The sequence below is a fragment of the Harpia harpyja genome, chromosome Z (assembly GCF_026419915.1).
Source record: "Harpia harpyja isolate bHarHar1 chromosome Z, bHarHar1 primary haplotype, whole genome shotgun sequence".
Lineage (NCBI taxonomy): Eukaryota > Metazoa > Chordata > Aves > Accipitriformes > Accipitridae > Harpia > Harpia harpyja.
Genome location: NC_068969.1, coordinates 26,225,513 through 26,248,809, shown reverse-complemented (window position 1 = coordinate 26,248,809; position 23,297 = coordinate 26,225,513). Strand labels below are relative to the sequence as shown.

Genomic DNA, 23,297 nt, shown 5'->3' with positions numbered 1-23,297 from the left:
TGTAAACCACAGGCTCAATGATGTAAGGGGAATTAATACTACACAACCGACTTCTTAAGAATTCTTAAGATTTAAAATGATGACTCAAAATGCGCGTATCACTCACCTAAAAGATGAGGGCTCTCTACCTCGAGGAGTTACCTCGGGCGGCGTCCCGACCCAAGGGGGAGTCCCTGACTGCAGATCCGCTGCTCTCGGGAGGACTGATTCCAAAATGTCCTCTGGCGGGACCCTCTTTATACCCTTGTCGAATCTGATCTGCGGTCATTTTACTCCCCATTGGCCAAAAGGTCACTTCAGTATACCTGGCGCTTCTCGATTGGTAAGTTCAATTTTCAACCTGCGGCCTCTAGGGTTTGGGGTTTTTTCTCTCTTCTCCCTGTTTGGAGTTTTGTTTCCTGGAGGGGGTGTGTGTTTGTGTGTGTACTGCCACAAGGGGGAGAGGGATACTATCAGGCTCGCCCTTGACAAGCTGTGGGGCGACATGCCAAGGTTAGGAGGACGGGGTGCTAGCGAGGACCCTCGGCCTGTTGCTCCAAGACGTGAGGGGTACACTGGAACACACTTGTGAAGTCTTAAGAGAGATGAGCCAGGGGCTCCTGAGGTAATGGGAGCCAAGAGGGAAACAACAGAGAAATCATAGAATGGTTTGGGTTGGAAGGGACCTTTAAAGGTCATCTCGTCCAACCCCCCCCCTGCAATGAGCAGGGACATCTTCAACTAGATCAGGTTGCTCAGAGCCCCGTCCAACCTGGCCTTGAATGTTTCCAGGGATAGGGCATCTAGCTACCACCTCTCTGGGCAGCCTGTGCCAGTGTCTCACCACCGTCACTGTAAAAAATGTCTCCCTTAGAGCTAGCCTAAATCTACCCTCTTTTAGTGTAAAAGCATTCCCTCTTGTCCTGTCGCTACAGGTGCTGCTGCAAAGTCTGTCCCCATCTTTCAAAGAAGCCCCCTTTCAAGTACTGAAGGGCTGCAGTAAGGTCTCCCTGGAGCCTTCTCTTCTCCAGGATAAACAACCCCAGCTCTCTCAGCCTTTCCTCACAGGAGAGGTGCTCCTCCCTCTGATCATTTTTGTGGCCCTCCTCTGGACCCACTCCACCAGGACCATGTCTTTCTTTTGCCGGGGACTCCGAAGCTGGATGCAGTATGCCAGGTGGGGGTCTCACCAGAGCAGAGGAGAGGGGCTGGATCCCCTCCCTCGACCTGCCAGCCATGCTTCTTTTGATGTGGCCCAGGATACGGTTGGTGTTCTGGATTGCAATGGCACATTGTCAGCTCATGTCCAGCTCTTCATCCACCAAGTCGTGCATGGGGCTGCTCTCAATCACTTCAAACCCCAGCCTGTACTGATACCGGAGATTGCACCAAACTGGGTGCAGTACCATGCCCCTGGCCTTGTTGAACTTGATAAGATACACATAGGCCCACTTCTGCAGCCTGTCCGGAGAGGTGGGTGGATCCTGGAGGTCAGAGCTTCCTCAAAAGGACAAAAATCATGTTGGGTAGCTGCCTTGGAGGAGTCTGGCTGTGACCCGAGATCTTCGGTACTTAAAGCAGATGCCAAAAGACTCTGAGAGACACCTGGGAGGAGTCTTGGGTCGATCCCGGAGAAGAGAGCTTCCTCCAAAGGACAAAAAACATCTTGGGTAGCTGCCTTGGAGAAGTCTGGGGCTGATACCTGGGATCTCAGGACCCTAAAAGAGATGTCAAAAGACTCTGGGAGTTACTGGGAGGAGTCACAGGGGGATCCTGGATGGGACAGCTTCTTCCAAAAAAGAAAAAAACCTCAAGGGTGGCTTCCTTGGAGGAGTCTGGGACTGAGACCTGAGATCTTAGGTACATAAAGCAGAGGTCAAAAAACTCTGGGAAGTACCTGGGAAGAGTCTTGGGTCAATCCCAGAGAAAAGAGCTTCCTGCAAAGGAGAAAAATCATCTTGCATAGCCTCCTTCGAGGAGTCTGGGGCTGCTACCTGGGATCGGAGGTCCCTGTAAGAAAAGGCCAAAAGCCTCTGGGAGTTACTGGCAGGAGTCACAGGTGGATCATGTAGGGAAGAGCTTCCTCCAAAAAAGGAAAAAACTCAAGGGTAGCTTCCTTGGAGGAGTCTGGGACTGAGACCTGAGATCTTAGGTACGTAAAGCAGATGTCAAAAGACACTGGGAGATGCCTGGGAGGAGTCTCGGGTGGATCCTGGAGGAAAGAGCTTCCTCCAAAGGAGAAAAATCATCTTGCGTAGCTTCCTTGGAGTCTGGGGCTGCTACCCAGGATCTCAGGTCCCTAAAAGGGAGGTCAAATGCCTCTGGGAGCTACTGGGAGGAGTTACAGGCGGATCCCGTAGGGGAGAGCTTCCTCCCCAAAGGAAAAAACCTGAAGGGTAGCTTCCTTGGAGGAGTCTGGGGCTGCTACCTGGAATCTCAGGTCCCTACAAGAAAAGGCCAAAAGACTCTGGGAGATGCCTGGAAGGAGTCACAGGGGGATCCTGGAGGGGAGAGCTTCCGCAAAAATAGAAAAATCATCTTGGGTAGCTGTCTTGGAGGAGTCTGGGGCTGCTACATGGGATCTGAGGTCCCTATAAGAAAGGGTCAAAAGACTCTGGGAGTTACTGGGATTAGTCACAGGGGAATGCTGGAGGGGAGACCATCCTCCAAAAAAGAAAAAAACCTCCCGGGTACCTTCCTTGGAGGAGTCTGGGGCTGATACCTGAGATCTTACGTTCGTAAACTAGAGGTCAAAACACTCTGGGAGACGCCTGGGAGGAAACCTGGATCGATCCCGGAGGAGAGAGCTTCCTGCAAAAGAGAAAAATCATCTTGGGTGGCTTCCCTGGAGGAGTCTGGGGCTGCTACCTGAGATGTTAGGTACGGAAAGCAGAGGCCAAAAGACTCTGGGAGATGCCTGGGAAGAGTCTCAGGTGGCTGTCGGAGTAGAGATTTCTCTAAAGGAAAAAAAAATGTATCGAGCTACTTACTTGGAGGAGTCTGGGGCAGGTAGCTGGGATCTCCGGTCCTGAACGCAGAGGTCAAAACACTCTGGGAGACACCTGGGAGGAGCCTTGGGTCGATCCCGGAGGAGAGAGCTTCCTGCAAAGGAGAAAAATCGTCTTGGGTAGCGGCCTTGACGAAATCTGGGGCTGGGCATCCCCTGGGAGGCATGACCAGCCTGTGGGACCAGGAGGCAGGTCTTGCTCACGTGCTCAGGGAATAGCCGATCGCCAGCTCTGGGGTCAGGAAGGAATTTTCCCCCGGGGCAGATTGGCACTGGGCCCCGGGGGTTTTTTGCCTTCCTCTGCAGCACTGAGCAGGACCACTTGTCAGGGCTCCTCCGGTCCGTTGCGGCTAGGTTGCTGCCTGCTGCTCGTACACCACGAAGATGGCCTCTCGTGCCCTGCAGCTGGGGGGAGGAAGGCTTTTTTTCCCCCACGGTGGGCTAGCAAGTGTCCCCGGGGGTTTTTTGCCTTCCTCTGCAGCACTGAGCACGGCCCCTCGCCAGGGCTCCTTTGGGCCGTTGTGGCTAGGTGCCTGCTGCTCGTGCTCCACGAAGGTGGCCCTCGTGCCCCGCATCCGGGGGGAGGAAGCTTTCTGACTCCCACGGCGCGCTCCAAGGGATGCTCCCGGGGGGTTGCTTCTTGTCCTCTGTAGCACTGAGCACAGCCCCTTGTCAGGGCTCCTCTGGGCCCTTTCGCCTAGGTCCTTGCCTGCTGCTCTTGCACCCCCGAGGCACCGCTCGTGCCCTGGCTCTCTCGGGCTCTCTTGCCCAGCGCAAGTCTGGAGCGGGAGCGAGCTCTGCTCTTCCCTTAGCTCCATTTCCCCAGGGGTTCTGGCTTGGGCAAAACAGCCTGTGCTTGGAAGGGCTCCAGGCTTGCTGCCCCATCAGGAGCTGCCACTTTTCACCTCTCCCTGCATGCAAATCAAGCGCAGGGCCGGCACGAGAGCGCCTTTCATGCATCGTTGGCCAAGAAGCACAGCGGCGGAGCAAGTAGCCGAACGCAAAAATACGCTTTTCACCTCTACCTGTCATACTTTGGAAAATACCCCACGGTACCACACACCTCCTCCTCCTGCTCCTCCTGCTCCTCCTGCTCCTCCTCCTCCTTCTTCTTCTTCTTCTTCTTCTTCTTCTTCTTTGGCGTGTGGTCGGTCCTGATCCTCATTCTTCACGGTCTCACTCTTCAGGATACAGGGACTGCTTGGCCTGTATTCCTGCTGCTACTTTCTGTAGCTCTCTGACTTGCCTTTGCCAGGCTGCAAAGAATGTCTTCTCAAGCTCAACTGAAGAATGCATCAGCCTGCTCCTGGCTACACGGGCACACCGTGTTAATGCTTGTGAGCATCGGCTCCGAAGCAGACTCAGAAAAATAAAAGTAATACCCTGTTTCCACTCGTAACCTTTGTGTCATGTGTCCTTCAAAGTGTTCTGGGAGCTGAAAGGCCCCTGGCGTTTCAGGCCAGTAACACTCTCATCGGTATTTGACTCATGGTGAGCACAGGGAACAGAGTAGAGTAGAATGGAATAGAACAGAACAGAGCAGAATAGAATAGAATAGTTCAGCTGGAAGGAACCTACAACGATCACCTAGTCCAACTACCCCACCATTTCAGGGCTGACCAAAAGTTCCAAGCATGGTATTAAGGGCATTGACCAAATGCCTCTTCAACACTGACAGGCATGGGGCATCCACCACCTCTCCAGGAAGCCTGTTTCAGGGTGTGACCACCCTCTTGGGAAAGAAATGTCTCCTCACGTCAAGTCCAAACCTCCCCTGACAGTGCAGCAGCAAATGTCCCTTGGTGCGCTGGTAAGGGAATGGTGAGGAAACCATGCGTGCTCTCTGCATCTCTGCAGAGTTCCTGCAGAGGGAACCAAACCCCTGTCTTTCACCTCTGGCATCACCACAACCAAAGGAATGTCTGTGGCATAAATGCCCTTATTTACATAGTCTGAAGGTACAGATCAATTTTGGCACCAACGCACAAAATGGCAAGGAGAGTACCCCTCTCAGTCTCTCAGTACTCAAAATACTAAATCCTAAAGGAAAAGGAGACTTGCCAGGGTTTGAGGTAAGATCCGAACATCTTCCCACAAACCGAGGTAGGCAAAGAACTCTCGGAAAGCTTCAAGTCACAAAGGAGCTCTGAAGCTTTTACCCCGTGGCTGAAGCGCGTTTTGTATCCCGTATAAACACGGCCAACGGGTGCGTTTAATAGAGAGGCTGCGCAGCTTGGTTTCAGTGGGACAAGGGGATGTGACGGCGACAGCAGCAATGGGCTATTTTGACAGTTTGGAAGAGCTGCCGTTTGCCTGGCTGGGCTTTGGTCACGGATCCAAATGGTCCAGGTCTGAATACTACCAACCTTTCCTTCCACCACACCAGGCTCACCGCCACGCACTTGTTTCTCAAAGCCTGGCTTACTTCCGTGGCGGGCTGTTGGCACCCACCATCCCAGCCTAGGGCTCTGGGTACACTTTGGCTTGCCTCCAGGCTGCAGCTGCCAAAATCACCCCCCCTTTCTCCCCAGGAAAAGGGGTTGTGTCCAGCCACATCAAGTCCCCGCTCCTCCTGGCTGCGGGGCCGCATAGGCTTTAGCTCTGGCGCAGAGAGGGGACGGCTAATAGGGGCGGTCTCTGCGCTGCACGCTTGGTTTCTGCCATGGCCCGAGAGAAGAGGAACAGCACCAGGCTTGGCCTTGGGAGCCGAGTGGCAGAGCAGGCGTCAGGGACACCCAGCAGCTGGGCCCAGGGCATGGCCACCAAGGGCAGGGAGAGACCCCCGGGCCTCCTGGGCACAGCCACAGCCTGTGGAATGATTGCTGGAGGTGACTTGTCGGTATGACACACGCCCCCCGCCGCCCCTCACGGGAAGGTGAACCTCCAGGGTGCAACGCAGTGGACACGGAAAGGATCGGTTCCACGGTAGCTCCCTAAGCAGCATAGCCTAAGCAAATCAACTGACATAGTTTCATCTTCTCTACCTTTCAGAAAATATATTTTACCATCTCAAAGAGGAAATGAGTTGAGAAGAGCCTGCACTACTTTCAAATGTCTGCACATTGCTGTGAAACTGTGCAAAAGTATAGCACTGAATACATAGTCTTTATCGATATTATTATTATCGACATATGGTGAAGAGGCAAGCAAATTCAGCTTTCGCTTCCAGTGTTACCAGTGCGACTATAAACTCAGAGAACCCCCTGGTAGTTCTGCAGTATCTTCTTCTCCTTTAGTCCCAACGATGCAAACCCAGTTTTGTCTTCAGGAAGAAGTTCATGAAGATCCAAAGTCAATTCACTCAAACAGTAATTGTCCTGAGTGATTCATTAAATAACTTGACTCAAGAAAAATTATCCAGGTCTTTATAACATAGGTAACCTAAAACTGTACCCAAGAAAAGAAGAAATAATGCAATCTGAGGAAAAAGGAAGGAGGTTATATCTTTATAATCTATCAGCTATATCAAGCTGACAGAGGCAGGCACGCCCTTGAGTTAATCTCCTCCCGAGAGTCACAGTTGCACCGGGCTAAGTATTCACAAGCACAGTCATAGCAGAACATTTTCCAATAAAGATTACTTGCTGTTGACGCGGAAGTCACGGACACTGCGCACAATCAATATGATCAAGCAGCTGCCACTTTATTGCCAAGATAGCTCGGTTTATATGTTCGTTCTAGTTACTGTTCACGCATAAGCAAATTAGAGATTGGTTAGCATGAGCTGTCCACGCGCCTAGTTACACCTAATGATTGGTTATATCAACACTGTACACGCGCATAAACATAAGGCATAATTGGTTGTATTAACTAAAACATGCGAAACTTGTCTCAGTCTAATTGGTCAAGATAAGCTGCCGAATTGAGGTTCTTTGTGCCAAGTTCCCTTTATCGTGGAATGCGCACCTGTGTTCTTCTAACTGGCATCTTTCTTTTTTTGTCTTCTGGTTTATTCTGTTCAAGGCCTTCTAAAGGTGTCTGGAATGCTCTTACTACCATTAGCTAAATATGTGTCCACAAGCCTGCTGCCTACAAAGGCGTCCTTGAAGCCTGCTGCCTACAAAACATCCTTGGCTCACAAATTGATCAATTCTATCGAGTCTGGATTGTTCACCATGTGCCCATTACTTTCCAAGTATCCCACAAATCCCTCTTTTTGTTTTTGAACAATCCAGACTTTAGCCATTGCATTCTGTACCATCCTTCCTAAACAACTGAGTATACAAGGGATAATTAATAACAAGACTACCAATACTAACAAAACAATTCCCAACATTTTTAACAGATCTCTTATCCATCCCATAATTCCCCAGTGGGTAAACAGCCTGTCTAACCATCCCAAACCATCACTAACCTGCAGTTTTTGAACTTGGTCCTTCATCATTTGTATAGCTTTATGGATCCATTCAGAGTGATCAGATAAATTCATACAACACATTCCATCTAAATCTTCACAACCGTGACCATGTGCTAGCAACAGAAAATCAATAGCAGCTCGATTCTGCAACATTGCATGCCGTCTTGCACCGCAAACTCAGCCCAGCAATCGGTAGGTGCCAGCTTTACATGGGCGTCCCCATAGAGGCAACGATGGCCTTGCCGTACACCAGCCCGATGCTCTTCGGAAAATCCCGGTATTTATACATTTGCAGAGGAACGTATTTCAGCACACGTGGCCAGCGGGTGCCAAAATCCGCCTTGGTTGCAACATGGGGAGCCTATGACGCATGCGCTCGCTGGCCAGGCGCGCTGCACGAGTCATAGCCATCCTGTCTACTGGTTCATGGGTTTTGTGATGCGGTTGCAATGCACCGAGAATCTTGACCTGTCATGTTGGCCAAGGTGACCTACAAGATCTATGAACACAATTAATTAAACACAGTAAAAGCAACATTATACCTAATAAAATATGCAAGAATAAAAGAAACCCCGATTTTTAACAAAGATACAAACCAACTCCTAAGTCCCCATCCTGCAGCTAAATGCTCTAAGCCAAAATGACAGCTTTCTTAATTGCGTTAAAGCTCTTGCAGCTCCTTCTTGCCTCTGCAGTTCTGTTATCTTGTTTATTAATTGCTCCACTGTCCAAGTTCCTCGTGTCCATTGTTTTTCTGGTGGTTCAAAGTCCTTTCATACTGCAGCTGTCACGTACTCCGGCCCACTCATGCTAACTGCGGCCTACTTATGCTAACTCCAAATAATCAGGCTCAAAGAAATGTCCCCCATTTTCCATGAAATCTCCCACAATTCCCCCTTTTTGTTTTTGTGCAAGCCAAGTTACATGAAATGCTTTTGCAATCATACGTTCAACTATTTTTATAATATATGGTACAATCATTACAACTGCTAATACTACAATTAGAATAATTAAGCCATGCATAAGCAAATCTTTCAACCATCTCGTAATTCTTAAACTTGTTAGTCATCTACTTAACCCTGTGTTAGTTATCGTGAGTCTTTTACTGGGAATCATATTGATATCGGGTGTCAGTAACGTAAGTTGTCCGAGGCTACATGGCCTCCCGTTAAGTTTCGATGGAATTCTCCCTCACGCTCTATCCCCACAAATTAAAAACATCTCCGTAGGTAAAGCAGCTGGAATAGAAAAAAAGCGTGATATTCTGGAATAGATATAGTTACACCAAGCTGTAGCATTTCTATATACAGGCAAAATAGCATTTACATTCTGACCCTTTCGAGTGGTGTTATAGGTGTAATTAAACATCACACAGGCATTCACGATGACTGATCCTAACAACTCTAACTCTTGAGGTTCTTGCATTACTTGAGGCAGGTGTGCATACACCCCATCCCAATTATCGACACAGGATTGTGGGTTAGTACAAAGGGAAAATTCAGGCATTGGATCTGGCCAGGTATCTAGAGGTAACCCCACCAAAGAGGTAGAAAAAGGGTTTTCAGGGGTAGTGACAGAAAGACATATAGCTTCTTGATGCATTATGTTTGCCAAAGTTACCCATACGTTCTGTTTTGGTTGTTGGATCATCCATGCTTCACTTATGTGTGTCACCCATAACAGGCCAAATGCAGTGAGGAGGAGGAAAGTGGGGGGGGAGGGGGGAAGGGGGTGCATCAAAGGATACGGTTGGCGGGTTTTCTCGCTTCACAGCAGCCTCCTGCTTCTGTAGGGTTTCCTTTAAGCATATGGTTAGGGAGGCTTGGGAACTGTCAGATAGCTGATTAATATCGGCAGTCCCAGGGAGTGGAGCAGAAGTCAAGGGCACAGGAGCAGGCGGACAAGCTCCAAAAGTCTCTCTCGCTGCATTATGTTTTTCTCTCCGCGTTTTTCCTTCGCTTGCGGTGGGAGAGAGAGCAGCAAAAGCAGCCGCAGCCGCTTTACGATCTGCTTTCATTAATTCCCATAAAGTTGTAAGACCTTTAACTTTAGACCCGTCACTAATTTCATGCCATAGGGAGGTTCCGATAGCTTCCCAGGTACTAAGCTCAAAAGCTGTACCCACACTAATTAAAAGGTTTCTGTTCAACGTTTTAAAAGCTAACTCTTGACTGAGTTGTAGAACTTCTATGGCAAATTGTGCCTGCCATCCTGAACTGGCATAAGGACCTGCCCCCAACAACATTTGAGCTTGCACTCCAAACAAAGGATCCCCGTTCTGTCGTGGGATAGCGGCTGCATTTTCACAGGTTGCTTGCCAGTTTTGATAAAATTGAATCTGCTGGGATGGAAGCAGTAACATTTGCACAATCATTTTAGCATCATATGGTGTCAATAAATGTGCAGACAATACATGTTGAATAACAGATTGACTGTATGGTGATTTTAACCCATATTGAGTGACTGCTGCCTTAGCTTCCTTTAAAACTTTCCAGTCTAACGTTTCCCAAACAGAACCCCCATGCGCCCCTGCCACAACTGGAAACGCAGATGGAATAATTTCACCTTCAATTAAAGCATCTCTGATTACCCCCTTCCATCTTTTTGCCGGATCTCCCACCCCACCCCCTGTTAATAAGGTCGCCGGAGGTGGCTGTGGCAAAGGAGCCACGGCACCGATCTCACCCGATATGTCCTGGGAAACACAAGGATTCATTGGAGGTGGTTGCGGGAACGACGAAAATCCTGCGTTGAAGGGTGGTGGAGGTGCAGGAAAAGTTGAAGATGCCGGCTCGGACTTCACCGATGGCTCCAGGCGGGCTTCGAGAGCCTCCAGCCTTTGTAACAGTTCCTTTAGTTGTGGATCCCCCGAACCTATTGCCCGTTCCTCCTTTCCCTCGAGCGGGGATGGGGGAGTGGATGGTGGCAGTGGTGGATACAGGGATGAGGCAACTGGTTTAGGTGATGAAGGACGAGAATTAGAGACTAAGTTGTTTTCCGTCTCTTCTGCTGGTGGCGGTGGAAATTCTGCCAGGCTGTCGGCTTTTTCCAAGGGCTGATCTCTGGGCTCTGGATCTGCTACCGCAGATTTCCTGACTGCACTAGCCCCTGCGCCGGATACACGGGTTGGAACAACGGCTGGAATTTGTGGTGGCACAAAGGTGAAGCTCGCCGGGGATGGCATCCCTTGTGGCCCTTCGGGCTGCAGTGCGGCAAAAGCGGAAGCTGCTGCCGAACGTTCAGCTTTCATATCTTTTAAAGTTTCTATAATTAACTTCCACACGGTGGAATATCTGCTCGCCTCTTTTGAACCCGAACTTATGTTATGCCATAATTCTTGCCCTATCTTTTCCCAAGTAGGAATGGCAAAAGCATCTCCAAAAGTAGGGAGTAAGCTTTTTTCTCTCGCCCATAGTAGCAGGGCTTTCAGGGTAGACGAGTCATAACTTAATCCTCTCGTAGAGAGCATATGTTGGAGGAGCTTAACCACTACTGCCTCTTCCTTGGACATAGTGGACCCCATCTCCTCCCCGGCCGCTCGCCTGATCAGGACGAGATTCCCACGACGGTACCGTTTTTTGTTTTTTTTTTTTCCCGAGTGCCGGGGCAGCACTCGCCTACAGCCGGCTTCCGCACCCTCTCTCCGTCGGTTCCTGTCATAGAATTCAACACCGATCCGAGGGTCCCTGTTCGGGCGCCACTTGTTGACGCGGAAGTCACGGACACTGCACACAATCAATATGATCAAGCAGCTGCCACTTTATTGCCAAGATAGCTCGGTTTATATGTTCATTCTAGTTACTGTTCACGCATAAGCAAATTAGAGATTGGTTAGCATGAGCTGTCCACGCGCCTAGTTACACCTAATGATTGCTTATATCAACACTGTACACGCGCATAAACATAAGGCATAATTGGTTGTATTAACTAAAACATGTGAAACTTGTCTCAGTCTAATTGGTCAAGATAAGCTGCCGAATTGAGGTTCTTTGTGCCAAGTTCCCTTTATCGTGGAATGCGCACCTCTGTTCTTCTAATTGGCATCTTTCTTTTTTTGTCTTCTGGTTTATTCTGTTCAAGGCCTTCTAAAGGCGTCTGGAATGCTCTTACTACCGTTAGCTAAATAAGTGTCCACAAGCAAAGCGTCCTTGAAGCCTGCTGCCTACAAAACATCCTTGGCTCACAAATTGATCAATTCTATCGAGTCTGGATTGTTCACTATGTGCCCATTACTTTCCAAGTATCCCACAGACACCCACCACGGTCGGGTGGGAGCCACAGGTGGAGAAGGTTCTGTGCCATCCTGGCGCAGAGCGGATGCGCAGAACGGTGGCCAGGATGTCCAGGGAGGAAATCAGGGTTAAGGCTAAAGGGCAGAGGAAGAAGCACACACAAACAGCAAAGATCAGGACTTTATCGGCACTAGCGGCAGTGCAGGCCAGCTTTAAGACAGCAAGAATTTCACAGGAGAAGTGGACAACCTCGCAGGGGCCACAGAAAGGCAGGTGTAAAGCCAGAGAGGCTTGCAGTGTACCAAATACGAACGCCAAAGCCCACAAAACTGTGGCAAGGGTGAGGCACAGCCTCCAGATCGTGATGAGGGCATAGCGGAGGGGACGGCAGATTGCCACGTAGCGAACAGAAGACATCACGGCCAGCAGCACGCACTCTGTAAGTGCAAAGATTAAATAAAGATGGATCTGCGCCCCACACCCAGCAAAGGAGATGGTTCTGCCTTGTCCAAGGAGGCTCCTTAGCATATGGGGGATATTGCTGGAGGCCTAGCAGATGTCCACGATGGAGAGGTGGCAGAGGAAGAAGTACATGGGGCTGTGGAGGCAGTAGTCCAGGCAGATAAGCAGAAAGACAAGTGCGTTTCCCATCAGAGTGGCAGAGCAGAGGGCAGAGAAAAGGCCAAAGAGGCAGCGCTGCAGGGCTGGGGTGCTGCAGAACCCCAGGAGGATGAATTCTGTGACAGTCGTTTCATTCTGCACGCTGTGCTGGAGGTGAGGCAGCACAAACTGCCACCGCGGAGATCTGGAAGGGAAGGAGCAAGGAAAAGGAAAGAAAAAGGAGAGTTTTCCTAAGAATGCTGTGTCCTTTACTCTTTACGCTGCAGCTCCCTTCTCCCTGTTTTTCCCTCTGACTCCAGTGAAAGGTGCGTACTACCCTCACCATGCCGAGCGACGTTGTGTTGGGTCTGGCTGAGATGGAGTTAATACTCCCCATAGCAGCCCTCATAGCACTGTGCTCTGCATCAGTAGCTAGAAAGGTGTTGATAACACACCAGTGTTTTGGCTACTGCTGAGCAGTGCTGGCACAGCATCAAGGCTGTCTCTCCAACATTTTTGCCCCCCCCTCAACGGCAGGCTGGGGCAGGGCGAGATCTCGGGAGGGGACATAACCAGGACAGCTGACCTAAACTAACCAAACAGATATTCCATACCATATGACGTCAGCTCAGACATAAAAGCTAAGTAAAGGGAGACGGAAGGGGGGCATTTTTTGTCTTCAGGAGCAACCACTACGCGTACTGAAGCCCTGCTTCCCAGGAAGTGGCTAGACATCGCCTGCTGATGGGAAGTAGAGAATAATATCATTTGTTTTTCTTTGCTTTCGCGCGCGACCTTGGCTTTCAGTTTATTAAACTGTCCTTATCTTGACCCACGAGCCTTTGGTTATATTTTCTTCCCCCTGTCCAGTTAAGAAGGGGGAGGGATAGAGCGGCTTTGGTGGGCACCTGGCATCCAGCCAGGGTCAACCCACTACAGACGTACATCTGAATTGCAAGCTCCAAGCTCTCTGCAAACTTTGAGCAGTTTGACCAATCTCGCACAACTTTGCTGCCTAGCTTGCCCTCGAAGTCTTTTTTTTCCTGGCTTGGTTTTGGGGTTTTTTTGCAGGGGGTGGGGAGGGGCAGGGGGTGGTTTTGCTGTTGGAGAAAATAAGATGATGAAGATTGCAGGTGTCGATTAAGGTGAAGTCAGAACAACTTCAAAGCAGCTATTTTAAATTAAGTCCATATTAAAAGGAATGCACAGTTCACAGAATAATTCCAGTTTTACCATTAAACCAACCAGCATTTCCAATCCACTGCTGTGTCCTCTTTACCTTAGTGAAATGCATTCCTACTGAATCCTGCAGTTGCTTGATCCAACTCCCCTTCCCAGCAGGGAGGCTACTGCAGGTCCGGGAAGGTCAGGCAGAACGTCCCCTCGGTTCCTGCTGCGCGGCCGCTCGCCGTTACCAGTTTTGCAGGGTGCTGGTCAAGGTCCCTGGGCATCCCCTGGCACTTGTCTCCACGCGGCTCTCTGGTCTCCAAGATCTTCCGCCACTTCCAGGATATTTCCTCCAGCCAGGATCTTCACCTTTTCCTTCCTGGGTCCCCTTCTTCTTTTCGAGATCCCTTCTTCTTTCTGGGAACCCTTCTTTTTGCCACCACCTCTTCTTTCTGGAACCCCACGTCCCCAGTTTTCCCAATCTAAGTTGTCTATGTGAGCAGTACAATGCCTGATCAGCCTCCTAATTAAGGGTTCTGTCTCCTAGCTCTTTATTAACTGTAGGATTCGGGACATGCCACTTTTGCTTATTCCAGGTGTTACCCAAATGTACAACCAGCCCACGCTGGTTGCGTGTAGCAAGAAGCAGGCTTCTGCTTGATGGCTCAGAATTCAGTTTCAGACATTCACACGCACAGACCTTGCCACACACGTGCACCCAGTCACGTGTTGCCTGGGAACATTCACAGTTTCAGCCAGTTTTTTGTCTACGGCCGGGCTTCAGAGGCAGGGCATGGCCACAGAAGCGCATTCCCCCCGTCAGCCTGTGAGGTGAGCAAGGGAGAGTCAATACTTGTCTGGTGAGCCTCATACCCAGACAACGTGGTCCATCCCTGTCCTGGGACAGCCCTGGGAAAAGCCACAGCAGGGTGCTCCCTTGCCTCTGCCTAGGTCACTGGGGTTCCCCTGCCTGCCATTGCTCCTTGGTCCTCCTCTGTGTTTGTGGAGACGAGCCTTGAACCACACAACCTAACACCTACAACACCGGGAAAAAGAGAGGCAGCAGAGGGTCCAACGGGGAAGGTCGCTGATGTAAAATGCTCTTTGTGAGAGGCAGCACACCTAGCTCACCTCCTTGCTCCTGAGCTGCTCTATCGGAAGCACTGCGTGCAGGACGCTCTGTTCAACAGGCTGTGTCTGTATCTGACTGCCTTGTCCTTGCTACAGCACCGTGTGCTGGGGGAACGCCACGGAGAGCAAGGAGGACGCTTTTTCCCCAGGAGCAACGGAGGGTGCTCAGCTGAGTGCTGCTGCAGGGGCCAAAGTGGGGCGGGCAGGCAGGCAGGGAGGGGAACGCAGGAACGAGGGAGCTGGGAGTAACCGGGCAGTCTGGGAGATGCCCGAGAGGCTCAAGAACCCTGTAAGCACAGGACGAGCTTAGAGGAGGTTCAACGTGAGGCCCTGTAACCACAGGTTAACCATCCCCTCCAGATCTGGACCTTCTCTGGTTCCCGAGTTACCCTGCAGTTTAACAGCCTGGCGCAGAGATCCTGACTGGGAGATCACTGTACCTCCCGCAGTTAGGGATCCACCTAACAGTTAACCTGAGCGGGTGCAGGTCTGTGCTGCGCTGTACGCACAGCATGGCCTTCAGGCTGTGTCCCTACACGTGTCCCTTGGCTGCAGGATAAACGGAGCTGGTTGACTGTAACAGAGGAGCCTCCAGGCAGCTCCTGCTTGGTACCAGCGCTTACGCCACCTGCGCGGCCCTGCCGTTATCTGAAGCGCAGCAAGAAGTCCGCGTGTGAACATCCTTCATGAATAGAGTTGTTTTCTTCTAAGAAAAGTTGTATAACACCGTGAATGACCAAAAAGGAGGAACTTCTCCACAGGCAGGATCTGTACAGTGTGCCAAGGGAAAATCCACCTGGGGTCTGCCCAATGCTGCATGAAGGCAGGGTTCCCAGCATCTGAAGGGACCTCAGATTTACTTGCTACCTATATGCCTCTTCTTGCTGCCTGTATGCCTTCTTCCTGGCTACGCCGCCTCCCAAGATCTTGCCCACCCCCAGCCTACTGGGGAGGGGGGGAATGTTAGAGAGACGGCCTTGATGCTGTGCCAGCACTGCTCAGCCATGGCCAAAACACTGCTGGGTTATCAACAGCTTTCTAGCTACCAGTACAGAGCACAGCACTACGAGGGCTGCTAGGGGGTAAAGGAACTCCAACTCAGCCAGACCCAATACAGAAGGAAAGTGGAGGAACGACAGAGGGGGCAGCCCAGGGACACAGAGCCCCAGGTCTCATCTGGCCGCTCCTGTGACCCTACGGTGTATTCAAAATCAAATACCTGAAGTGCTCCCTTAGATGCAGTTTACAGCCAGGGGACAAGAAGGTGGCAGTTCTGCATTTTGCAGCTCCCAGGCTGATGGCAGAGCCAAAGCGAAAAAAAAAAAATCCAAACCAACCAAGAGAGGTAAAACTGGAGCGCAGGGAGCAAATGCTTTTCTTTCACCTTAGGCCAGCTGCTCGGACGCTCTCTATGCTGCCCTGCCACAGAGGGCATCCCTCTCGTACCAGTAAGAGACATAAGAGCGAATTAAAGCCAGGACCCCAAACCAGACCAAAAACCTGGTCGTGATGAAGAAGAAAGTGGAGAAGGCATCAAATATAACAGAAGATGATTTTGGACATTCCCAGTTTACATTTGGAAAAAAGAAAAAAAAAAAAGAGGAGGAATTAGGTATTAAAAGAAGAGCACTGAAGGATAAAGCGGTAGCAGTCCCTCTACCACTGCAAACCCACACCCCCACACGCACGTACGCACACAGACTTAGCACCACCGAACTCCCATTGACTGTGACGTTCACCTCAGCTTGCTGGTTTAGGGATACTGAATGCCTGAAGCACACCAAGGATAACTGAAAACATCTGCATGGCTTTAATGGGAATCCTCCAACTGAAACAAAGCGCTTTCTCCCTCTGTCTGCGTTGGCACATCCCCGAGTCACGCTCTCACTCCTCTCCTTCAAAGTCAAGATTCCTAAATGTGAAAAGCGGGAGTGGGGAAGGGCGAAGGGAAGAGAAAAAGAGGCAGAGCATCATCAGTGGAAGACCTGCCAGCTGCTGCTGATTCCGCCCTGTTCGGGGGACCACCCCAGCAGAGAGGAGCTGGTTTGCATGCCACGGTCCTCACTGCCTGTTCCCAGGGACAGGCCGTTTGCTCAGCCTTGCCGGCCAAAGCACGGGAAAAGCGTAGGCGTGCGCCGTCGCTTGCAGAGGAGCACGGTCACGTTCATGTGCAATCCTTTACCTTTTTCCTCCCTGGATTCAAAGGGTTTCTGTCTTCAAAGTGAGAGCCTTCCATACGGGCGTTTGTGACATTTCATCCAGGATAATCATCTCAGAAGGATCAGTCCTGCAATAAATATTTTACATAGCAATCCGTGATTATGGGAACTGATGCCACCAAGGGCATTAGCATCAGCAAGAGGAACAGCGGGGCCCCGAGAGTCAAAGCTCCGCATAAGCGTGGGAGGTTTTGCTGGATGAGGAGTTTTGGGAGGCAAGCCGGGGAGCTGCAGAGCAACAGCTCTGTGCAAAGGCTCTTGCTGGGGTTTAGCCCCGGTCTGGGTTCCTAAGCCACTGCTGCTACAGATCACGCCTGCAACTCCTCATGTTTAAGTACGAGGATCTCCAGCTACCGTAAAGGCACTGATGATGCAAGGTTTGGGGGTCAAATGCGAGCGCTGCAGCCACTCTGCTTGGGGTCAGAGCCCTGCGATCACCTCCTGCAGCCCTGCCCCCAAATTTGGTTTTCCCACCAAGCTGCCTGCTGGTTTCTGTGGGATGCCCCACAAAGAGGCAAGTGGAGAAAACTGTGCCAAACACCTTCAACCTCATCTTGCTGGGGGTCCTGGCGCTCCGTGGGGCTTTACTTGTCACTGCGTTGCTTTGCGATATCCACGTCACTGGTCTTCCCCACGCTCAGCTGAACTGAACTTGCAGCAGCAGCAGCTTCCAGCGCCTTCTGGGACTCCTGACATAAAAAGGGACAAATCATGTTCTCTGTCTTTGGTCAAAGTGGAGATAAGCTGAAGGCCCAGCACAAACTTAGCAGTCTGCCCTCCCCTTCTGCCCCTTGGCAGCTATAGGTATTAGTGCAGCAGGGTAAAAACCGTTCACTCCAAAGATTTCGGGGCAGGGGGATTGTGTGTTCAAAACACCATTATGAGCAAATCTTGCCAGCAGCAGCAGCAGCATCACCATCTAATAATAATAATAATAACGATAATGACCTTTGGGGAAAATGACTCGTTTTAAAAATTACACCTGTATTCAAGTGTTCAGCTCACTGCTAATGGAGGAAACAAAGGTTACAACGCGGGATCCAGGCTATTGGGATCTATTTCGATCGAGTGCTGATCTTCCCCCAACGTTTCCAGACAAGCTGTAACAGAAACAGGCAGTCTCACAGCCCGAGGGAGATGTCCAGCCCCGAGGACCCAGCAAGCCTTACCTCTCCTTCTTCTCCGGCTTCATTTCTGCCATCGTCCAACTTCTTCTTCCTTTCTGGCATAAGGTCATCCAGAAAGCCGAGCTCTCGCTTTGAGAAGCAGAAATCCATCGCTTTCCGGACAAAGACGAGAGCCAAAACCTTCACGAATCAGAGGGAAGACGCGGTGAGCTCAGAGACGATGCTACCTCTCACTCCAACGCTGCAAACACCCCGCTGCCGAGCGGCAGCAGCTCTTACCATCAGGGGAAAGATGATGGCGGCACGGGACACCTTGATGGTCCAGAGCAGGACGAGGCAGATCAGCTGGATCGCCGTGAAGAAATGCACCTTTCGCAAGGGCACGTGCCGCAGGTAGATGAAATCCGGCTGGTGTTTCGCCGGCATCCAAAACAGCTTCAAGCGATCAAAGAACTGCAAAATAAAAGGGAAAGCTTGCCACCTTGGGACTGCAGAAAGTTTCTGGCCCCCTCGAGACGTGGAGGCAGTTTGCAGCATCTCGCTTGCCGTCAGAAATCCTGGATCCCACCACGTTCCTCCTGGGAGCAGCACCCATTTTCCCTTCGCTCCATCTATCAACCGGCTTGCCCCTGAGAGCTGCCCACCAAATGGCAACTATTCCACCTCATTCCATTATTAGCATTTCTTGGCCCACTGAATCCCCCAGCGAGGATTTCCACCAGTGGTAGAAACTGCCTTCCCTTTGCACTGAATTCCCCCGCTTTCACGTAACCAAACACTGACCTGCCCTAAACCCTGAAACAGAGCGCGCTGAACTTGCCTGGTCCTCCCAGCCCTATATACCTCCTGTGCCTCCACCGATCTTTTTCTTACACAAAAGAGTTTCATTGCTTGCTCTGGGAGAAGTTTCTCCCATGCCACTGCTTTTTTCCCTGCTGCTACGGAGACAAAATACCAGGGAGCCGACATGCTGCACGCTGTAAAAGAGTCCATACCTGAATTCCTCTGAGCGACGACACACCCATGTAGAGAAAGACGCCATAAAGCACAGGCATTGGTATAAACTGGGGGAAAAAGAAAAAAGAATGCAATCGTTTCTTTTTCTGTGTTGCATTTTCAGTATTACCACCCTCTTCCAAAGGCACTGCCTAAAATTGCTTGAAGCTTTCCAGTTTCCATTCAGGGTTAGAGATGGGTCAGATTTTAACCATTAAAGATTTTGTGCGCACGAGTGAGCTAAGGCTCTGCTTTAGGCTGAACTTTGGAGTTACCTCTCATCAGAATAATCCTATTTTCCAGAAAGGTTGGAGGAAAATAGGCCATTTCACCCGTGCTACCCTATGCCGCATTCTGTGGTGGTAGAAAACCACTTCTGCCTGTTCTTGGGGCAACAGGCAAAGGCCACATGCCTCCTTTTAGCCTAGAGACGAGATTACTTTGTGGGAGAAACATGCAAGGAAGCCCACGGGGATGACTTGAGTGTGTTTAGCTCCTGGGAACGGCTGTTGCGGGGCATTTGGGGAGCAAATTGCAACCAGTAAAGGGCTGCCTGTTTGAAAGAGAGCAGATGTGCTGGTCTGAATACGCTCAACTGTAACCCATAAACATGGGTGGGCCTGAAAGACACCCCAAAATTAAAGCAGTTGCATTGCTCGCTCGCCTCGAGCACACCAAACGGGGGCCTGAAGGGCTGCAAAGCGTAACCGAGGCTGGTTCCCACCGTGGGTCAAGCCCCAAGGGTTGGGATCACCTCCTCCTCCGCTCCACAACTAACTCCTCAGGCCTGCAGAGAGGGGACTGTTTTTCTGTAACCTCCAACAAGCTCATGGTTGTTGGGTGGGTTGCATTTTCCTCTCACCTTTAACACGGAAGTGAAGAAGACGGAGCAGCCCATGAGCACAAAGATCAGCAAGCCGGTGACTCTCTGCTCTCGTATCCCCAGAAACTTGGGTTGTTCTCCTGGAGCTGAGCAGTCAGACTCTACTTTGAGGCTATTCACGTGGGTGATGGACAGCACGGTCGCAGCCACAAACCAGGGCAGCCCCATCACAGAGCACACCCCGAGCATCACGGCCACCATGAAAAGGTCCAGGTGGTACCCGCATCCTTTCTGCAGGCAGGAAAACAAGAAACAGAGCATCCCATAGCACAAGAGCAAGGACAACGTCGCAAGTCAGACTCAAACCCTGCTCGAGCACAAGGCAACTTCTTCAGAATTTAAAACAAGAAATGGAAACAACTAAGGGTGTATGCAGGCTTTGCACAAGCACCTGGCATGACAATCTGGCAGGAGTTCAGACACAATGGATATGGGGAGCTTGTGCGATACATACTTCTCCAAAAAAAAAAAAAACACCCAACCCAAAACCACCAAACCATTTTTTTTCACTCACAAAGAAAATTCTACCACTTGCAAGGAAGGTGTGACTCTGAGTTATCCCTGGCAGCGCATCAAAACAATTCATTCCCCGCAGCTGCTGCTGCCATTTTAAAACAAAAGCGCGCTTCTATATTGCTCCAAGATTAATTTGCTCCTCCAAAAGGTTGCTCATCTGAACTGCCCTGTCACTTGCTCCCTGCATCATCATTAAGCCAGGAGAGCATCCTGCCACGCAATGTCCCAGACCAATGCCTTCAGAAAGCATTGGGATTAAGAGCTTCTCCCCAGACCTGCAGCCCAGAAGGGGCTGGGGCTGGGGTCATCTCTTGCAGCCCCTTACCTTCAGCTTGTGCTCCTTCCTGTTCACAATAACGGCACTGATCTGCTGGTCCATGAATATCAAGATGGTGCAGAGCAGAGCTGGGACGAGCGCAGCCAACACCGTCCACCAAGGGTTGGGTCCTATGGGGTTGATGAACCACCCACGGTCGTCTCTGGTAGGCTGCAACAAAGCCCACACATCAGCATCGTCTCCCAGCCCAGGCACTCCGCTGGCTTTCATTTTCCCCTACGTCCCTGTGTCAGAGCACCTCCCAGCCCTGCCTTCATGTCACCCTCTCCCGTGGGCTTCAGCAGTGCCAGTGTCCTCTTTGCAAGCACCTCTAGATACTTCTCCTCTAGGTATCTAGTTTGGGGGCCATCTTCTCGTTTCCAGAAGGAAGCAAGGCACTTGGAGGTGGAAGAGGAGATGGTCACACCACCAGCATCTCCTCCAGACTCAGCCTTGCCCTGCCCCGGCATCACCTTGTGGCACCCCCACGTGCCGAAACACCCCATTACCTTGAACGCGTGGGGGACGTGGAGCTTCGGCGATGGGATCCCAACCACGAAGTCAAGCAGCACCATGATGACGATGGTGAGGAAAACAGCAAAGTCGCTCACTGTGGACCGTACCTGGGGCAAGAAACCAGAGGTGAGAGGGGCATGGCAAACAGGGCCGTAACTGGAGATGCAAGAGTTGCAGACATCCACAACGTTACGGCTGGTTAACCAAATCCCACCACCCCTCTGAGCACATGCAGCCTAATCCCTTGCTTAGATACTGTTGCTGTGTTTGTCCCTGTGAGATCTGGTGTCAGACAATAAAAAAAGGTTAATTAGGCGGACAAGGGTTGGTTTAAGTCAAAACCTAAAAATAATAATAATATTAAAAATAAGAAAACAGATGTCTGCCACTACAACTACACTCACAGCTACAGTGGCAACAAGGCACTGAGGCATCCTTCATTCCTCAAAAGGAAGCTGCTCATTTGAATCTACTTTCCGCTCGAGCGCATAATGCACAGAAGGTAGGGAAAAAAAAAAACCCCACAACCCCAAACCCCAAAACTTTGGGAAACCTGACTTCCTACTACCTGAGGGGAAAAAAAAAATTAAACCCAAAAACCATCAGTCTCGGGCAGGTCGCGAGGCAGGTGGGAAATGCTACGATGATCTTGCACTCATGGAAATGAGTGCGGGACATCCAAGCTCTTGGAGAGCTTGGCCTGCAAGGCCAACGTTTCCCAGCTTGACCAAGGGGTGGCAAATACTGCTTAGTACTCCAGGAAAGCCATTTTGGGAAACGAGTGTGGAGATGGACGCTGGCCACCATCTTCTACCTACTCTGGTTGGAAAGTAGCGGCTGGTTTTAAACTTCTTCAAGAAGCTTGACAGGGCAAAGGTGGCGAAGAAGAGGATGCAGCACCAGAAGAACACGTCAGGCGTGTAGGGGCCGTCGCGTCCACAGGCAGGTCCTTGAAACTCCCCATGCAAATACCGACATTCCTGGAGAAACAGAGCGTCAGGACACAAAGGCAGTGCACGGGCGGCACGGAAACCTCGCACAGCTAGGGGGTTTTGAGGATCTTGGTCCAAGATCCACGACCCTGTAACTGCTCCTGCCAATGGAGATTTGTATTTAATGAGCAGCAGCAGCTGAACAAGTGACACCTCGAACTACACAGCGGAGAAATGAGATGTGAGGGGACACCATACCACACACCCTCGGCACATCCTCTGCCTGCCGTTCGAGCAATCGTGGCTAAAGAAGACACCAGAGGGGAGGGAAACACTGGAAACTCTTGGGGATAGAGAGAGAGGGAACAGGGAAGGAGGGCTAAAGACAACCATGGTAGGAAAGGAGGAGAAGAGACAGATCGTCCCTTCCCAGGGGAGGGCTCGCAGAACCTGGCCAAGAGGGGATGAAGGCCACCATAAGAGCCTGCCGTCCTAGGCCCGGGCTCTGCTTCCAGCAACAACAGCCTGAGAGGCTGCTCAGACATGCAAATTTATGCATGTACCTACAGACAGCACTGAATGAGAAAGCAAGGCCTGGGGGGGGCATTTCCCCTCTGCTCAGGGCTGCTGAGGCCAGCCTGTGTGCTCCGTCCAGACCGGACTGCCCAGGACAAGACTGGGACTCACTGGGGTGAGCCCAGCAAAGGGCCACAAAGATGATGAAGGGACTGGAACACTCTTCATATGTGGAAAGGCTGGGAGAGCTGGGACCGTTCAGCCTGGAGAAGGCTCAGGGGGCTCTTACCAATGTACACCTGATGGGAGGGAAGGAAGAAGAGGGAGCCGGGCTCTCCTCAGCAGCGCCTTCTGGCAGGACAAGAGGCAAAGGGCACAAACCGCAAAACATGAAATTAAAGCTGAACACAAGAAAAAACTTTCTGACTGCAACTGTGGTCAAGCACTGCAACCGGTTGCCCACAGAAGTTGTGGTGTCTCCACCCTTGGAGCCCACTCAAAACCTGAGGGGACACGTCCTGGGCAACCTGCTCTGGGTGACCCTGCTTGAGCAGGAGGCGTTGGACTCGATGATATCAAAGGTCCCCAAAACCTCAATGCTTCTGTGAAAGCCACAGACAGAGATCTCTGCCTCAAGCCGAGAGGCAGCAGTCATCAGCCGACTCAGAGGAACAGGCTGGGAGGCAGCTAGAAAACTGTTCCCAGTTCCTCCCTTGTCATCCCTGCCTCAGCTGTGCAAGCCAGTGCACCGCTTTGTCGAGCTGCCCAGTTCTCATCCCGCTGTGATTCTGCAGGTAACGTTA

The 23,297-nt window shown here is 51.0% G+C and overlaps 1 protein-coding gene and 1 pseudogene across 1 annotated transcript; both read right to left on the bottom strand.

The window, feature by feature from the left end:
• Nucleotides 1-11,572: 11,572 nt before the first annotated feature.
• LOC128136622 (olfactory receptor 2A2-like) lies at nt 11,573-12,494 on the bottom strand (annotated as a pseudogene).
• A 3,766-nt stretch (nt 12,495-16,260) lies between these two features.
• LOC128136621 (electroneutral sodium bicarbonate exchanger 1-like) lies at nt 16,261-22,722 on the bottom strand. The gene is made up of 11 exons (XM_052776545.1): nt 22,666-22,722; nt 21,865-22,197; nt 21,040-21,153; nt 20,540-20,701; nt 19,678-19,929; nt 18,815-18,883; nt 18,099-18,272; nt 17,862-17,999; nt 17,281-17,381; nt 16,656-16,760; nt 16,261-16,385 (listed from the first exon to the last, which is right to left on the bottom strand). The coding sequence occupies exons 1-10, from the start codon at nt 22,720-22,722 to the stop codon at nt 16,673-16,675; spliced, it is 1,488 nt and encodes a 495-aa protein (XP_052632505.1). The 3' UTR covers nt 16,261-16,385; nt 16,656-16,672.
• Between the last annotated feature and the right edge of the window lie 575 nt (nt 22,723-23,297).